Below are 20,401 nucleotides of genomic sequence, written 5' to 3' on the forward strand. Positions count from 1 at the left end.
AATAATGAGGTAACTCATCATAATAAATTCCATATAAATTCACTTAGTTAGGGAGCCAAATAACATGAGGTGTCGCATAAACACATTTTGAAGAAATCTGGGTGATTCTCCGAACACCTTCATGAAGCATGACTTACACTTAGCACATCCACATTTAGTAATATAATGCAATCCTGCACAGTAATATATATATAAATTAATTTTATTATTAAGAGGCGACCATAGTCAAGTCAAGATCCACCTTTTATTTCAAAATATCGCCACTAGTCTCATTGCTGTCGACAGCTAACTCCACTGATAGTTGCATCGTAGGTGCATAGATGTCAGTGAGAAATGCCAAGGCTGAGTGAGTGATTCCTCTCTCACCTTTCAGCATCACACCATCTTGTCGCCAGGAAGTTATGATACAGTACTTGCACGGAGCTGATGGTGTTGACATTTGTACGGAATGCGAAACATTCCAGGAAATTATTGATCATGGGTTAGTGCTGAGCAAAACAGTCAACCATTTTATAAAATGGTTGCAAAATAACGTACTGTTTCCGATGTTGAAGTGAAGTAGTGCATCAACCCCGTCCCTGCCTCACGTCTTTCCCTGTGCCGGCCAGTCAGTGATACATAATATAATTCTATCCCATGAAAATACAAACTGATATAAAAGAAGGGAATTCATTTACGCATTTCATAGTCATATAGTAATACTTTGAATATACGACAAAGATTGTAACGTGACCAAGAATGGAATTTTCCAACAACCCTAAGTCAAGAAAAAGCTTTACAAAATTTATAACAGTTTTTTTTGCTTGGTAACAAACAGTTCTGAAATAAATAAACAATGTATAAAACATCCCATTGTATATTGTGTTAAAATTTGGATTTGATCAAATAACGTGTTTTTGGAGACACGGAGGTGGCGGAATGTTGTCCCACAAAAGTTCTTTAACGTGTCGACACAAGGCTGACATATTTTAGCACCTTCCAATACCACTGCACTGAGCCAGGATCGAACTTGCCAAGGGGTCAGAAGGCCTGCGTTCCATCTTTTGAGCCGTTGTGAGAGTCTCTTTGCCTTTACAAAGACGGATTTGAACTTGTATGTTTTCGTATAAGTTTTAAATAATAAATGTTACAGCATCTAAAGATCCATTAGTTCTGTATTTCATGACTTGAGTGGAGTGTAATTAGAGTACAGTAACTACTAAGTTAAAAAAAATACCACTTTATTCTCACTCTCGGTGACGTCAGGCCAGTGACATATGCTGGGATCAAGACGTGGGCTACCAGTAGACTTAGGTTAGCCCTTTTCGATAGTTGGATTAGTGAACGTGAAGCATTTTGAGCTGCAGCCAATAGCCAATGGAGAAGCCTGTTGTGTTGTGAAGGCAGCTTTACGAGATACTGCCCTGGCCACTGCTACCGTCAACACCTGATCAGTGGAGATGGAAGCCTAAGGTTTAGCAAGTTAAAGTCCGGCTTTGTGACTAAATGGACAGAATGCTTGCCTTGGTCTGATGGCCCTGGTTCAGTTTTCAGAATCAACACCCTCACACTATTAATTCGCCTGGCTTTGGGACTGGGTGTTGATGATGTCTTCGCCACTCATTTTATCCTCATTAGGTCATCACCAAGCCTAAACAGATGCCATGCACCATTATTATTATTATTATTATTATTATTATTATTATTATTATTATTATTATTATTATTATTATTATTATTATTATTATTATTATTATTATTATTATTATTATTATTATTATTATTATTATTATTATTATTATTATTATTATTATTATTATTATTATTATTATTATTATTATTATTATTATTATTATTATTATTATTATTATTATTATTATTATTATTATTATTATTATTATTATTATTATTATTATATATGTTGAATTTTACAGCGGTCATTTCCATCATTCACTGGTTAATTAGCTTCCTTGGGAGATCAGTGGTGGTGTCCGACGCATGATCACCGGTTTGATTCCAATCAACAAAAGAGAACACTAAACCTGAAAGAATGCATTTCATTTTAGCAGATCTAACTATAAAAAGAAAACTATATTACTCCTATAGCAGGAGTCCTGCAGTTTCTTCCTAGAAGGATGTAGAAGTAAACGGGAGTGAAATACCATAACTCTGTTATCTATACAATTACGCCAGACATATGGAGGTGAGGAAGTATATACGATGAGTAATGCATGGTTGACAGCAAATCTGGCAGAATGAAGCCTAGCACAGTAGCATAGCTATCTGTCATCATCCCTCTTCAAGGACAAGACTGTGCGACGCTGCGGCATCTGACGGAAACTTGCTGAACTACCAGCACTAGAATTTGGCCGACACTCGTAAGTCAATAAGCAGAGCTTTATTTAAAACACGATTAAGTATATAAAGAATCCCTAATTTTAAAGTATGTTAAAGTAGCTGATTAGAGAAAAATATAAACTTTCTTACAGTATAGTTTGCTTCTAATTTAAACACCATCTTGACTTAAAACAAGTTTAGGGAAACTGCAGTTCAGAGCTCAATTTTATATGGAGATTCATTATTGTAACTACCATTTTGTAACTATATTTGCATTTCTTTTTGAAATACTTTTACACTAAGGAAAAGTGTATCACAGACTACCATACACTATAAAAACAAAATAATTTTACCTTGTTCTGTTTCCTTATAAAAACTCTTACAAACTTTTGACCCATGCTACAACAACTACTAAGCTGTGGCTGGCCATTCCAGCTCCAGCCGCCTCTTAATGAACAATATTACATCCAGTATTGATAAAGATATTATTTACTTAACCTACTCCTTAAGTATTTGATTAAATACAGTTCACCTCACAGAAAGTCACATTTCATTGACAGTAATATTATGTTCATATGACATTGTGTTGTTCATCATCGCCATCATTGAGGGTGTCAGAGTGCAAGTCTCTTACTGTGCTTGCCAAGGAAATCTCCTTGTAGAAGTTGAGGAAAACTGGCAAGATATGTTGGATAAGATGCACTAAATCATTCTTCTTTTTGTCATAGATGGAAACTGGACCACTGTATGCTGCAGGTGGGTTTAGGGTGGCAATGCTGACCCCTCCCCAAAAATGAGACCTTTCCAAATTCACTGGCATCATCTTCTTCTTTTCTTTCTTTTCTTTTTTCTTTTTTAATAATGAAAGGTGCCCAGGTCTCTTTTGTCAAAATGCAACAATTTCACTTCCCTCCAGTTGAGACAACCTCCATTCTTGTTTACTTTCAGGTGTTGCAGAGGACCTCACAAAAGCACTGACAAATCCAAAACAATCTTCCCAGTTCATTTCCTTTACAATAAAAGGCTTCTTCTTAGGGGACTACCTAATTAGACTCAGTCTTGAGGGTGATCAATGTTTCCACTGAACCTCTTCTTTGCTTTTCCTCTCATACCGTGATCACAGTCGCATTCCATATGGGTACGGCCAGGGACTAGGAATTTATGATCAATGATCTGCAGCATTTTAGAACCTTGCAAAGTCATCATACATATTGCTGCTATGTTGTGTTTGTGTCTGAAAACTTTGTGATGTGTTATATTTCTGGCTTCAAGTCATTGACAAGAAACTCGCACAGACAGGAGCTGACATCATTTCCACCCCTCCTGGCGACTGCTTCATGCCACATTATCCAATAACCCTAGCCTTCATCACAATCGTGAACAGTTAATTTTAATTTCAAGAGTTGGCTCTAAATAATAAAAATCATATGGTCTCAGCTACCATGTGCAGATAGTTTAATTTGACACCATCTGACCATCTGCGCATCAATTTCAAAGTTCCGTTTTACTCTAGGCCTACTAAATGACAGACAGCGTAAATCAAATGTCTCTTGGGCATTTGTGGCTGAGATTTAATGAATCTTTTACATGCCCACATCGTATGACATGGAGTGTCGAATGGACTTTTCTGCCCTTCACAAATCTGACTACCTCTGCTGGGCTTGAACCCCTTTTATTTTGGGATCTGGAAGCCGACACTCTACCAATGATTATTGTCTTCCTTTTTGGATCACATCTTGAATCAAGTTTATCAGCCAACTTCATTTTGTTTGCAATTTCTGTTTCCCTCAGGTGATCCTGGGGCTGTTTCTTCATGTCTTCCTTTCTTTCTTCTTGTGCCATGAGGGCCAGCAAAAACTTGCCACAAGTTTAACATGTATCTTCGTGGGGTTTCTTTATTGACATTTTCATGTTGTGGAACATTGCTTCAAAAATACACCTGCTCACTGTTTCACTTTTGCGTTCCTTTCTGTAGGCCTGTTAAATTTGAGCAAGTGCGAAGTATGATGGTAAATATTTCTTGGAAGTGTCTCTTCTAGTATAATGGGCTTTCATATGTTGGTAAATATTCTAAAAAAATTACCCACATATTCTAAATCTTCAGGTGATTTGTGTGAAGGGGTTCATAAGCATCACTGCCATCTTCCTGAATAATCCCGTTAAGCAGGAAAGTTTCTTGTGCAACACATTTTCAAGAAATCTGGGCAATTCTCCGTACACCTTCATGAAGCATGACTTACAAATAGTCTTCCTGCCTCCATGCACTTCAACATGGTAGGTTACTGAGATTTGATGGAAATGATTATCATTAGATGGATTTTATATTCTTCTTGTTGCCTTTTTTAAAAATTTCCATCAAATTACCAATGAAATTCAGAAGCATGTTAAATTCTCCCATACCCCAATATTGTGTAAATATCCCTTCATGATCTTCACGAGACAATGATGGTTTTTCATTGCATTTGTTATGACATAAGGCGAGTGTTTTCATTCTTTGCATTGTAAAGGGATACCTTTATTAGTAGCATAGAAGGTGCAAAATGTGAGTCTATAAATTAGAGAGAACTTCATTACTATCAGATTTACAGCATGTTATAAGAATTATTACATCTATTCTCCAAATATACGTTTTGATAGTTTAAAGTTTTAAAGTAATGAAGTTAGCACGTTCTTATATTGTGCTTCTCATTCTTAGGTCCAAGACAGAACTCAGAACTGATCATGAATCAGTAACCTAACTCACATCACAACTTGTAATAATTCTGGTTTAAGTAATAAGAATGACAATTGAAGCATTTTTACTTACCAGATTCTCCTCCATTGCTTTCAACAGATTCATCCTTGCCTTGCTTTAATTTTAATAAAGGAATATTTTCTTCTCTGGAAGACATAATGCTCTATAATTGAGCTCACATAACATACTCTGTGAAAATCGAGCTTCTGTGGACAAAGCAAGGTTCCAAGCAGAACAGCTGGGAAATGATGATTGACAATGGGCTATGTGGCCATCCAATTAGCAGAAATTTAGTTCATTACTCACCCAGTGATAATAATGAATGGTGCTTAGTGTAAGAAGTCATTATTTATTGTTGGGCAACTTCACGAACAGCATGAATAAAATGCACTTAGTTACTACCAAACTGACATAACGCACTTTGCACGCACAGAATAAAGTGCTGAATAGTGCTCAGTGTGGTAAGTCATGGAAGGTAGGACATAACACATTTTGCATAGCCAAAGTCTGTTCAAAGTCAATTTAACACATAATACACAACTCAATAACTTTGTAGCCATCCACAATACAACATAACACTCTAGACATGTGCAAGCAGATTGCTCTTCTCTCTTTGATGCCACCATTAACTCATTTCACATCACTCCTCAATTGTACAAGTATGCCATATATTTTCTTAGCAGTTCCATAAATCACTTTCATTTTATGTACCTAGAATAGCTCAGTGTGGATTTACATTGTAAGATACCAGTATAGCATACCTGTGTATGATCTTAAAACAAATTCATTACAAATTAAACATTTATTTGAATGTGGACACATTTATTTTGTAATTAGTGAAATTTTATACCTCATATTTTGTACGGTAACAAAAGTAGTCATCAATAAATACCAGCATTTTTTCATATCATTTAAAGAAAGAGGAAAATCAAAGGGGGAAGAAAATAAAATTTAAAAATAAGGGGTTGGCACTCGAACCAAAACACCACTGTGGAAGTCAGGGAGGCTGATCTCTAGACCAGCAGTGATACAGGCACTCCCATGCAAATTGCCAACACATAAGTAGGCTGTTAGATTTACAGGGCCATTTTCCTGTTAAATGAGGGCCTGTAGCACAAACCCTTGGACATTTATTTGTTTACCCACCTCCCAAAGTTTGATGATGATGATGATGATGATGATGCTTGTTGTTTAAAGGGACCCAGCATGTAAGGTCATTGCTCCTCCCCCACCAAAAGTTTGAATGAAATCAGAAGCCTCATTGCTGTGTATCCCCATTAGCAATAAACAAGCACTATAAGAATGCAGCACAAAGAGCAGCTAAAAATTTACAATATGTCAATGAAGCCTGTACTGTAATAGGCTGTATGATGTAATTGAATGCAGTTCCTAAATCCACTGATATGCATCTTGGCTGTTTTGAGCTGTAAAATACATTATAATAAGCTACCATAAACAAAAACCTAACCCCATGGCACTACAGGCCCGAAGAACCTTGGCCTACCAAGCAACCACTGCTCAGCTGAAAGGCCTGCAAATTATGAGGTGTCGTGTGGTCAGCATGACAATTTCTCTCAGCCATTATTCTTGGCATTCTAGACTGGGATAATGTATTTTCATAATATTAGTTCTATCATATTTTTATGACTCAAGTAACTGTAAACACAAAGTTAAACAGCTGACCCTACAGTCCACTGCTTATCACAAGGAATGAATGGATTTGGGAACTTTGCTCTGTTGATGGTAAATATTGGACTGGCAGATCTTACAGGATAAGTTTATAGAATCGTGAAGCTGTACTTCATAAATTAATTGACCATTCTTCAGTGAATAACTTCAGGTACACTGTTATTCATTCTATAGAAAAACTGAGTTACTTACATATCGTTGTTGCCACCTTGCGAACTGCTGTCCTGGATAATATTTCTTTCTTCAGTGCATAGTCTCCAAAGAAGGATACAATGATTGCTACAATCACACGGCATAAGTGAGGAATTCCAGATAGTATTCCTGTCTGAAAAAAATACGTCTAAGTATCCCTTGCATTGCAAGTATACACCAAGTCTGTTAAAAGAAATGACACACCTTCTTTATTAACCCTTACACTACTATGCCTGAAATATCTCGTTTGTGGTAGTACGTCGCATCATTGCTGTGCCTGAGATATCTCATCGGCAATAGGAAATAGATACCTATGGAGTTTCCTTTGGTTTTCAAATGCAGACTGCATTCTAACACTATCAACGGTTAACTATCTGAAATAATGCACTCAGCTCAGTATGCAACCTACGTTGGCAGTCCCAAAAAGTACCTATGTCCAGGGCTTGTAAAAATGGCTTCAAGTAGTGAACAGTGCGTGCTTTCGAATTCTGAACTTATAAAAGCTATGAATGCTCTTGAATCGGAAGATGAGTACTCAGATATCAGTGATTGAATATCAAACTCACATTTGGTGAGTAGGTATGTTAACATCTCTGAAAGGTGAGGCATACATAAGCCAATAGGCAGAAAGAATTCAGAATTTTTGATGGGCTCGGTTAGAATAATATTTTCCATTTAATCACTAGAGTTGAATATGATTGTTTAGGTTTCTCTGTAAAGATCTGCGGGAATTACCGGCTCGATAATACATTTCTGCAAAGAATTATGCATTCCTGCATTACAAGGCTCAGTGTGAACTGCAAAATCATCTTTATGGATCATAAATCACTGAAATTGTTATATGTTATGCAATGACAAAAGGGAAACAATATAATTACCACTTAATGATATAACAAAAAAATTCTCATATACAAGAATGTTGATAGTAACTTAAAAATTAATCAAACATAAAATGTCAGTAACTCAATATTTTTACAATACAAGTAATTTGACTTTCCAGAAACATTTACTCCAAACTCCTGAAGTAAAGTCTCATAAAATAATTAGGTACTATTAAAAGAGAAATAAAGGTGCAGTTTGGAAGATCACACTGAGTTTCTGAAAAATGGCAACAATATTTTCAAACATTTTTGTTATTTTATGTATGCCAGATTACTTAAAATGTAAAATTAAGACACTTACCATTCGCACATTCATCCCATGAATATATCTGAAGAATGTAGGAGCTTGTGTGAGTAATGTGAAGAGTCCCCAGATACCACCCCACTGAGCAAAAATATTCATCCACATTGGAACAGATGTCAAAATACTTTTCCATGGAATGGGTGGCTGAAATATAAATGTACACTGTACCTATTAAATACTTAATGTAATAAAATCAATATACGGTAATTAATTTTTTTTTTTTTAGTTTATGGGGTTTAAAAACACCTTGACTTAAAGATTTTTTTTTTTTTTACTTAAGTCTGGTACATATTAGAATGTTTCTTAAAAAGAGCCTATATTCATAACTAGCAGTCTGCAATCAGATTCAAATCAAGGAAGGTGTTTATAGTTCATGTGTTGTGGTAATGTGTGTTATTATGTCCATGTGAGATGTACCGGTATTCTAAGTTAATTTTGTTGTCACATGTACCTAGTTCCCTTAAAGGGTATACAGTGTCTAAATACAAACACCTAGCAAGTAGTCTATGTGGTTTGCATCACATAGCTGTGAGGTGATGGGTTCAAATCCCACCATCAGCAGTCCTGAGGAAGATTTTCGGTGGTTTCTCATTTTCACACCAGACAAATCTGGGGCTGTACCTTAATTAAGACCATGGCTCCAAGCTTCTCAATTCTATCCCTTTTCCATGCTTGCATCCTTTCATCATTTGCTGTGTTTGTGCGATGTTAAGCCACTAGCAAAAATATGAAACTGGTACATAAGTTTGTCATATTTGGTGAATTAAAAGTATTTATTCATGTACATTTCAGTAATACAATAGTAATTAATACAAGCACAGCCAGTTGACTTACACCTCAACCCTCACTCAGTAACGTACTCGCCTCCATTGTCAGTACCAGCTGCCAACGTTGTGGAGTTCGATGCTGTGCCCATAACTGCTGTGGTTTCCAGTGAGCTAAGAGTTAAGAGCATCTTCATCAGGAAAGACTTCTCCTTGAATGTCATTAGAGAGAGTAACAAGGGTGAAAATCATTAGATACAAGGTCGGGGAAATATGGAGGGTGTGGAACAGTTTCTCAGCTTTGTTCTTCAGTAACTTCTATGATCAATTTTGCTGAATGTGTGTGTGCATTATCATGTAGTAACAGCACTGGATGTCCAAATCTTTTGTCTTTAACAACGGTGGTGAGTTATCGTAGTTGTTGTTGGTTATACACAGTGGTACTGATCATTTTATTCCTTGAAAGCAGTTTATGTTCCACCAGATGCACAACATCTTTGAATGTGTACAGTCCTGTGCACAGGGAGTTGCTTTTATCTTTGGGTTTAGTAACTCTTTCCTCTTCCTGATATTGATGTGTAGACACAGTTTTTATTTTGTCACCAGTAATAACGTTCTCAAGGAATGAATTGGTGTTGATCACAAGCTAACTTTGATGAACAAGGAATGATTTACATTCAGTTACATGCTAATTTTTGTCTTCCTCTCTTAATACATGTTGGTACCCATGCCCCTAATTTTTGGACCCCTTTCCATAGAATGCAAATGACGCACTATGGTTGAGTGGTCATAGCTCCTACTAGTTCCTACATTGTTTGATGAAAATTTGCATAAATTACCTCACTTAAGTGACTATCCTGACCATGGATCATCAGATTGTCAAATTAGTTTTCCCAGAAATGTGAAAACCATTTCCTTGCCATACTCTCAGCAATAGCATTAGCTCTATACACAACACAAATTGTTTTCACTGCTGGTGCTGCATTGCACATCTTGCAGCTAAATTCTGGAATTTCCTAGATAAATACTGCAGTCATACCATTCCACATGAATCAACTCAGAGAACTATCTTGAAGACTGTTCCTTCCCAGTTCTAGCCCTTTCCTCTCCCATCGTCGCCATAAGACCTATCTGTGTCAGTGCGACGTAAAGCCAATAGCAAAATGAGGACTGTTATCATGATGTCCCCGTCAAATTTGGGGATATTGAGTATATTTCCAACAAGCGGATATTAAAAATTTTATTTTCTGCCTCGAGCTGTAACTTGTCATTTGGGAAGTAGTGTGGCGAGCTGAAAACAAGTTTTTTTTCGTCATTCAGAGGGGCGACATATTGATTGAGCTTCGACCAAGGCCATGGCAAACCACGTGACGTGTCCATGCACTACCTGCCACGCGCGAACAACAGACAGCTTGGTTCCAGAATAGTCTGAGCCAATTAAAGGAGACCTGATGACCAATTACAGTTCTCGTTGGAATACACGCCTCCCAAGCCGAGAATATAAAAAAGCCTCGTCCCGAGCAAATCACTCTCTGACTGTTATACTCTGAATAATCTGCTCTGAATGTTCTATTCTACGCTGTATTCTGAAGATTCTGCATTCTCTGTACTTGCTACGACCATGTGGAGGAGTAATTTTCAGCACAAGCAGACGCCCGTTCTGCCAACAATTTAGTGAACTAATTAGCTAACTCCTACGGAGTAAAAATCACCTTAAAATCCAAGTTAAGTGTGACTATCTAGAAGAATAATCAAAACTCTGCGTGTGTTTGTGCCCATATTTATTCTTGCCATCTCAGTTACAGCTTACGTCCGGAACTTAATAGAAGTCGTCTTGAAAGCTGCAGTACACCAACATGGATAATTCTACAATCATCTGCAACTCAACTTCATCGAGGGACATTGACGACCAAGTCTCCATGGATCTCTAAAATGTGAGGCGTCTCTGGTCATGGGAAGGAAACTGACCGGGGAAATGCTGGAATGATTGACTGCTACCTGGGATCGAACCTCATCTAAAACTTGAGTACCATTTTCACTTAATTTCTGTCTCATCTTTTGTAAAACTAGACATCTTTCTTCTTTAAATCGTAGAGCCATTAGTTTTGTTGTAGTTAGAAGCATTTCATTTTTCCAATTCTTAAGGTGTCGTGGTAGACGAGTCACATGTGTGAATGAAATTTTGAACCTGTTAGAGTAGACATGTAGTTTGTCTTTGGATGATTTCCCGTGCTTATGACCTAAATATCTAAAAATCACCGACCACGCAATAAATCTACTTTTGAGTAATGTTGAAGTTTATCGGACTTGAATTTACGTGTACATTTTGTGAGATAGGGTCGAACCTAGAGTCTTTTCAAGATCACTTGCATTCCTTAGGATTGAGTCATCTGATTTTATGATATTTCACGAGGATCAGTAGATGTAATAATCACTTGACTAATAATAAAAATGACTAAAGATCGGGTAAAAGAGAATTAAACGCTCGTGAGCTATAACTTTACAGTAGATTCCTTATATGTGAGATTGAATGTGCTCTGTTTATGAAGTGTCTGGAATATGACCAATTCTGCGGGATATTTGTTAGGTAATTGAGTTATTGGATGAGTTATTTATGATGATTGACTTGTTCTTGTGTTATTGGGAGCGCAAGATAAATTATAATCATTGGAGCACGTGTTGCGTGTGTATTTCACGGACAGGGAATAATAATAATGCGATTGAGGCTCACGGACGCGATCGTTTCAACTGGTAACCCATGTGCTGGTAGTGATTACGGATTTTATTGAAATCTTCGATTATAATTTCAAAGTCAGATGATTTCCAACTGTATGAGAAGCATATTCTTACCCAAGTGATATCCCTAACTTCGATCCTGCAGTTGAATACTGTTGAGCTGTTTGGTTGTTCATTGCATGTGACTGTGTGAATTACTGGATTGTCTGTGGAGTCGAATCAACGAACGGTCGTCGTGTGTTGAGCGACACGTAGCTCTGTGTTCAGATCCAGCTATCTACACGCAGCTGCTGCATAAGAAGACTGGACTTGGGGAAGTGAACGTGAGGATTAAGCGTCCCCAGGTAGTGGAACGAGATGGACCGCCTGCTGGGCAATTTTTAAGTAGACAGTAATTAGTAACAGTGGCCATTAATAACTGGTTAGAATTGTGTGTGTGGGTACATATGTGTGTGTATTTATTGAGTCAACCTGAAGTAAATTAGAGTAGTGAAACAGGTGGAGTTTTATTCGTAACAGTATGCATATGCTCCAGCTGTTGTGGTGTCGGAGAGACCAGTGAGTGCGAGGACTGGAGACGACGGACATGCCACGGCCCGTATGATCTGGAACACACTTTCACATCCCCAAGTCCAGTCACCTCATACAGTAGCTACGTGTAGACCACTGGATCTGAACACAGGGCTACGAGCCACTCGACATACGACTGTTCGTTGGTTCGAATCCACAGACAGTCCAGTAATTCACACAGTCACATGCAGTGAACAACCAAACAGCTCAACAGTATTCAACAGCAGGACGATACTCACAACAGCGAACATTAACACAGGTCTATTTACCTTCACACTCGCGACAGTGACTTCCCTCGCTGACTCACGCAGAAATACACGAACACACAGTACAGTCTTCCGTTCCGTCGTGTTTAGTCCACGCACTCACTGGCCTCTCCGACACTACAACAGCTCGCTCGCCGGGGCTTCAGCCAAATTCGGTACACATATCACTTATGATCTGCAGCGAAATACTGTGAGGGTAAGACACCCCTGGCACCCCTATGATTGGGGGTTGGGAGGGATTGATATGGACAAATAATCTGAATCAATGCTTTTCGGGGTAGCTAAGGTGAATACTGGCACTCCGGATGCCGTTTAAAAAAAATACAATGTTCAAAATGACCGGGATCATAAATATATGTGTGTATGTTCCAGCATAGTTCTAAACCAAACTTGGTGCACATATGACTTACTATCTGGAGAAAAATACTGTGAGTGTAAAACACCCTTAGCACCCCTGCGATTGGGGGTTGGGAATAAGTTACGTGAAATAAAACCGAAAACGACCAAAATTAGTGTCGAATCTATATTTTTCGGGGTCACTGAGTTGAATTTTGACACTCTGGATACCGTTTAAGTCTTAATTCAGTCTGCATCGGCATGGGAGTCAGAAGGGTTCATAACGAAAATATCCAAAACTGAATCCACAGTTCTCGGGTTCACTTGGCTGATTGGTGGCAGTCCTAATGACAGAGCGACGCGAAAATACGTACTGTTATCACTTATTTTCATTATTTATTTGAAAGGATTAACCACTTTCCAGACGATACGGGCTGCAAAAAGAGCAAGTTCCACTCGAAACAAAATATTCTAAAACTTTAAATTAAACACATAACAATACCTCTAGAACTACAAGATAGTTAATAAAATATGAATCAGCGTCACAATAAAGAAATCTACAAAAATTCAGTTGACACATAATTAACAGGTACTATTAATCCTCAAAGTATACATTCAAAGAAGTACCCGGGCAACGCGTGGAGCAATTTCACATCAAAACATGTTATTTGACCTACTTATAACGACTGCTGTGGAGCAGTGCGGATCCTCTATTTACATTAATTTTCAACTGTTCAAATAATATTTTCTTAGAAATCCCGTCCCCTCCTTAATCTGATATCTACTAAATTCCATTCCTCTTTCTGTTCTTTTATTAGCAGGCAACTTTTCACGGTCTATCCCGTCTACTCACACTGCTCTCATACCACTCCCTGGGACGTGTATTCTTTTGAACTTCAACTTAACAACAATCTTTAAAAATAGTATTCTTTGATCTTTCTTGATACAATGAATAACACGGCTGTCATAACTTAGAGTGAGAACTTGAGGCCGATCACTTCTACCATTATTCAGGACAGACTTCCTGTTTCCCACACAACTTACATATCGGTACTGAACAATCGAATGACTTTCTCTATTATTATTACATACTTCAGAGAGATAGTTATTCTTACACATTCCAATCATTAACTACGTCTTACTCCTACTTTTTTTTTTCTCATTTGTTTATTTACATATTTTTATTCCTCTTCATCAGCATAAATACGATATTGTCAACAGATATTTACGATGATATTTTGGAGAATATAGTAGCCTCCTAAGAGCCTCCGTGGCTCAAACGGCAGCGCGTCGGCCTTTCACCGCTGGATACCGTGGTTCAAATCACGGTCACTCCGTGTGAGATTTGTGCTGGACAAAGCGGAGGCGGGATAGGTTTTTCTCCGGGTACTCCGGTTTTCCCTGTCATCTTTCATTCCAGCAACACTCTCCATTCTCTTTTCATAGCATCTATTAGTCATTAATAAATCAGTTTGGGAGTGGCAAACCCATCGTACTAATAGCCTATATCTGCTTCATTCATTCCATCCCTGACCCGGTCAATGACTGCAAAACAGGTTGTAGGTTTTCATTTTCATTTTCATTCAGTAGCCTCCTATCTGCCACCTATCTGCAATGACAGTCCAAAGATTGGTCGATTAATTAATTAATTAATTCATTCATTCATTCATTCATCCATTTAAAATGTAAAAATTGCGTTCACTTCTTATTCTGGACATGACCGACACAAAGATACCAGTATCGAGCAAAGTGGCCGCGTGGTTTGGGTCACGTAACTATCAGCTTGCATTCGGGAGATAGTGGGTTCGAACCCCACCGTCGGCAGCCTTGAAGATGGTTTGCCTGGTTTCCAATGTTCACACCAGGAAAATGCTCGGGTTGTACCTTAATTAAGGCCACGGCCGCTTCCTTCCCGCTCCTAGTCGTTCGCCGCCATAAGACCTGTGTCGGTACGACGTAAAGCAAATTATTGAAGAAAAAACCCAGTTTTAAAATTCTGACAAAAGTACAGATATCTCTTATGTTATTTATTTTTATAGATAATTATCGGTAATGTTACAGTAACGAGTGGGGCGTCGGTCTTGCCGGGCCCAAGTACGCTGTTTTAGCATTATCCTACTATGTTGGCACTGACTCTCGACGTCCATGGCGAGACCCATTTCTCAAACCTAGACATCATGAGGTGCGGTACAGATGGGCCCAACATTATGCTGAATGGTCTCTTCAATGAATGTCGCATAAGCCTTGTTCCTGACGATCGTCGGTGGCGTGTTGGGAGGCAATCTGGTCAGGCTTCACGTCTCAGATAAACTGTCCAGCATGCACAGCAAGGTGGTGGTTCCCTCATGCTTTGGTGTGGCATTATCTGTAGCCACCGTACACCACTCCTAGTCAGGCAGGCCAATGTTACGGCTGTACGATACAGGAACGACATCCACAGACTCATAGTGACACCGTATCGGCAACATTTTGGACGGCAATTTGTTTTAATGGACGATCCATCGTGCGGTTCTCGTCGATGACTTTCTTCGTGATCACGAAATCGCTCGACTAGAATGGCCGCTATGTTATCCGGAGATGAACCCTATCAAACATTCCTGGGATAAATTAAAGAAGGCTGTTTGTGGATGTCACGACCAACCAACCATTCAGATCAAAAAATTAGGTGTATGGCTTTTCAGGCGTTTGCTCTATTAACCAGCATTTCGTCTTAGGTCTGACACTAGACTCGTCAGAGTGGGATGTGTCAGACCCTACCCACTTATGCTGGGGTGTATGCAGGTGAACTTATCAGAAGCCTCTTATGTGGCACAGTCTGATAACTGCATACGGGAGATAAAACTCCACAATGGAATTAATGCCCGCCTAGCAATTCCAAATGGTAATTCTAAATTCCCATGGAGGGAATTAGATATTTTTCCACCAATAGAGCATATCAAAAATCAGATCAAAAAATTAGGTGTATGGCTTTTCAGGCGTTTGCTCTATTAACCAGCATTTCGTCTTAGGTCTGACACTAGACTCGTCAGAGTGGGATGTGTCAGACCCTACCCACTTATGCTGGGGTGTATGCAGGTGAACTTATCAGAAGCCTCTTATGTGGCACAGTCTGATAACTGCATACGGGAGATAAAACTCCACAATGGAATTAATGCCCGCCTAGCAATTCCAAATGGTAATTCTAAATTCCCATGGAGGGAATTAGATATTTTTCCACCAATAGAGCATATTCTAAATTCCCATATGATATGCTCTATTGGTGGAAAAATATCTAATTCCCTCCATGGGAATTTAGAATTACCATTTGGAATTGCTAGGCGGGCATTAATTCCATTGTGGAGTTTTATCTCCCGTATGCAGTTATCAGACTGTGCCACATAAGAGGCTTCTGATAAGTTCACCTGCATACACCCCAGCATAAGTGGGTAGGGTCTGACACATCCCACTCTGACGAGTCTAGTGTCAGACCTAAGACGAAATGCTGGTTAATAGAGCAAACGCCTGAAAAGCCATACACCTAATTTTTTGATCTGATTTTTGATATGCTCTATTGGTGGAAAAATATCTAATTCCCTCCATGGGAATTTAGAATTACCATTTGGAATTGCTAGGCGGGCATTAATTCCATTGTGGAGTTTTATCTCCCGTATGCAGTTATCAGACTGTGCCACATAAGAGGCTTCTGATAAGTTCACCTGCATACACCCCAGCATAAGTGGGTAGGGTCTGACACATCCCACTCTGACGAGTCTAGTGTCAGACCTAAGACGAAATGCTGGTTAATAGAGCAAACGCCTGAAAAGCCATACACCTAATTTTTTGATCTGATTTTTGATATGCTCTATTGGTGGAAAAATATCTAATTCCCTCCATGGGAATTTAGAATTACCAACCAACCATTCTACGAGATCTACGCCAAATCGCCATTGAGGAGTGGGACAGTTTGGGTTAACATTACCTTGATGAACCAGTGGACAGTATGCCAAGACGAATTCAGGTATGCGCCAATGCAGGAGACCGTGTTATCCGTTAATAATAATATTTATTCGCCGGCCCCGTGGTGTAGGGATAGTGTGCCTGCCTCTTACCCGGAGGCCCCGGGTTCGATTCCCGGCAAGGCCAGGCATTTTTACCTGGACCTGAGGGCTGCTTCGAGGTCCACTCAGCCTACGTGATTAGAATTGAGGAGTTGTCTGACGGTGAGATAGCGGCCCCGGTCTAGAAAGCCAAGAATAACAGCCGAGAGGATCCGTCGTGCTCACCACATGACACCTCGTATCTGCAGGCCTTCGGGCTGAACAGCGATCGCTTGCTAGGCCAAGGCCTTTCAAGGGCTGTACTGCCATGGGGTTTGGGGTTTTAATAATATTTATACTTCCTCAAATGATTGAGGCCGCCAAACCGACAAAGAATATTACACTATATAAAGTTAGTACAGTAATCTAATTACAATATGGAATAAAAGATAAACAATAATTCTAATGATAATGTAGATAAAATAAACCATAGTGACAAAGAAGAAGCAGATTAAAATATAAAGGAAAAATACTGTGATGTGTGCTCTATTCAGTAACTCAAATTGAGAGAGCAAGGCTGTATTGTTGTAGAGGCTCTCATTTGTTGTTTCATTGGGCAATAAATAACTCCGATATGGTACCTCTGTAGGTCTCTTTCGTTTTTTTTTAAACATATGTTGCTTTATTTATATTAGAGTCGGAAAATCTTTGGTTCGAGGTGATGCAAAGCAAAACTTTTATGTGGTGTGCAGGAATTCCATATTTCATGGGTTAATTATTATCATTTCCAGTTATCACTTTAAAGCGACCGGTCGAATTTCCATAAACGACATACCATATAGGACATATGTAGGCTATAAGAAAATACCGTGATGAATGATATCAAGTCAAACCACACATTTCCCCTTCTACTACACACCTCCGTGCGATTCCTACGATCAGCGGACAAGTGATCCAGACACTGAAATTTTAACAGGCTATAAAAGGCATAAAAACAAATGTAGGCAAAAACCTATTGCACCACGGAAATTCCGATTAACATGGCCATCGTCAAACCAAGTCTTGTCAAAATACGAGCTTCAAACTTCGGACCCTTCGCTTATTAGTGAGAAGGTAGCTGTATTATTATTATTATTATTATTATTATTATTATTATTATTATTATTATTATTATTATTATTATTATTAGCTGAAAGGGCGTGGTTTATCGGCGAGTAATCAAATCAGTACGATTTATACTAAACTATTGTTATTATAAACACAGACAGATGCAAGGAAACAATAATTGACACGTACGAGAAAACGTGGTGAATCAGCCAGAATCGTGTGAATATACATATTCTCCAGACTCCCTATTGAAGTTTGAACCAGCTTCAACATTTCAAGCCCGCCTGAGTAGTTCGGATGGTAGAGCGCTGGTCTTCTGAGCCCAACTTGACAGTATCGATCCTGGCTCAGTCCGGTGATAATTGAAGGTGCTCAAATACGTCAGCCTCGTGCCGGTAAATTTCCTGGCATCTTAAAGAACACCTGAGGGACAAAATTCCGCCACCACGGCGTCCCCAAAATCCGTAAAAGTAGTCAGTGGGATGTATAATCATTATTATTATTATTATTATTATTATTATTATTATTATTATTATTATTATTATTATTATTATTATTATTATTACCACATTTCAAACTTCTGACACCCAGACGTTCTAATACTTTCAGTGCTTAACCTTCAGTAACCCTTTTGTTAATATATCTGCAGGCATCTTGTCAGTTAATAAGTATTCTAGATGAATGCCCCCAGACGAAAGAACTTCTTGTACAAAATGATGTCACAGATCAATGTGTTTGTCCCAAGAGTGGAAAATATTATTTCCAGCGAGCTCCTGAGCTCCAGTATTGTTATATAGTTGTATGTTTGCCACGCTGTTAGTTCCTATCCCCCTGGCTAATAATTGCAAGTCCATTGCCTCTTTTGAAGCTCACTCAAAGACATACACTGACTGACAGAGCAAATGCAACACCAAGAAGGAGTGGTTCGAAAGCGATGAAAGTTGGGGAAAAAACAGAGACGGCACGGACGAATAATTGATGTTTATTTCAAACCGATATGCAGGTTACACAATGCGCACGGCATCGACTCAGTAGGATGTAGGACCACCGCGAGCAGCGATGCACGCAGAAACACGTCGAGGTACAGAGTCAATAAGAGTGCGGATCGTGTCCTGAGGGATGGTTCTCCATTCTCTGTCAACCATTTGCCACAGTTGGTCGTCCGTACGAGGCTGGGGCAGAGTTTGCAAACGGCGTCCAATGAGATCCGACACGTGTTCGATTGGTGAGAGATTCGGAGAGTACGCTGGCCACGGAAGCATCTGTACACCTCGTAGAGCCTGTTGGGAGATGCGAGCAGTGTGTGGGCAGGCATTATCCTGCTGAAACAGAGCATTGGGCAGCCCCTCAAGGTACGGGATTGCCACCGGCCACAGCACATGCTGCACATAGCGGTGGGCATTTAACGTGCCTTGAATACGCACTAGAGGTGACGTGGAATCATACGCAATAGCGCCCCAAACCATGATGCCGCGTTGTCTAGCGGTAGGGCGCTCCACAGTTACTGCCGGATTTGACCTTTCTCCACGCCGACGCCACACTCGTCTGCGGTGACTATCACTGACAGAACAGAAGCGTGACTCATCGGAGAACACGACGTTCCGCCATTCCCTCATCCAAGTCGCTCTAGCCCGGCACCATGCCAGGCGTGCACGTCTATGCTGTGGAGTCAATGGTAGTCTTCTGAGCGGACGCCGGGAGTGCAGGCCTCCTTCAACCAATCGACGGGAAATTGTTCTGGTCGATATTGGAACAGCCAGGGTGTCTTGCACATGCTGAAGAATGGCGGTTGACGTGGCGTGCGGGGCTGCCACCGCTTGGCAGCGGATGCGCCGATCCTCGCGTGCTGACGTCACTCGGGCTGTGCCTGGACCCCTCGCACGTGCCACATGTCCCTGCGCCAACCATCTTCGCCACATGCGCTGCACCGTGGACACATCCCTATGGGTATCGGCTGCGATTTGACGAAGCAACCAACCTGCCCTTCTCAGCCCGATCACCATACCCCTCGTAAAGTCGTCTGTCTGCTGGAAATGCCTCCGTTGACGGCGGCCTGGCATTCTTAGCTATACACGTGTCCTGTGGCACACGACAACACGTTCTACAATGACTGTCGGCTGAGAAATCACGGTACGAAGTGGGCCATTCGCCAACGCCGTGTCCCATTTATCGTTCGCTACGTGCGCAGCACAGTGGCGCATTTCACATCATGAGCATACCTCAGTGACGTCAGTCTACCCTGCAATTGGCATAAAGTTCTGACCACTCCTTCTTGGTGTTGCATTTGCTCTGTCAGTCAGTGTATATTTGGCCTCCATTGAGGATAATGCTGCTGTCCGTTGTTTTCTGGATTTCCAAGATACAACTCCACTGTACATTGTAAAGATGAAGCCAGTGTATGATCTGTGATACATGCAGACCAGTCCTCATCTACATAGCCAGTAAAACTACTTACAACACTTCCAAAGGGGGTGATTCCCACATCAGAGA

General features: G+C 39.8%; 1 protein-coding gene across 1 annotated transcript in view; it reads right to left on the minus strand.

Annotated features, from left to right (window-relative positions):
• LOC136858274 (sialin) overlaps positions 1-20,401 on the minus strand; it is a 194,168-nt gene that overhangs the window by 20,782 nt on the left and 152,985 nt on the right. Inside the window, exons 7-8 of the mRNA XM_068225477.1 lie at positions 8,114-8,260; positions 6,932-7,064 (exon numbers count right to left, since the gene is read on the minus strand). Of these exons, the coding sequence (XP_068081578.1) occupies positions 6,932-7,064; positions 8,114-8,260 (280 nt within the window). The remainder of the gene's footprint in view (positions 1-6,931; positions 7,065-8,113; positions 8,261-20,401) is intronic.

Source organism: Anabrus simplex, chromosome 1, assembly GCF_040414725.1.
Source record: "Anabrus simplex isolate iqAnaSimp1 chromosome 1, ASM4041472v1, whole genome shotgun sequence".
NCBI lineage: Eukaryota > Metazoa > Arthropoda > Insecta > Orthoptera > Tettigoniidae > Anabrus > Anabrus simplex.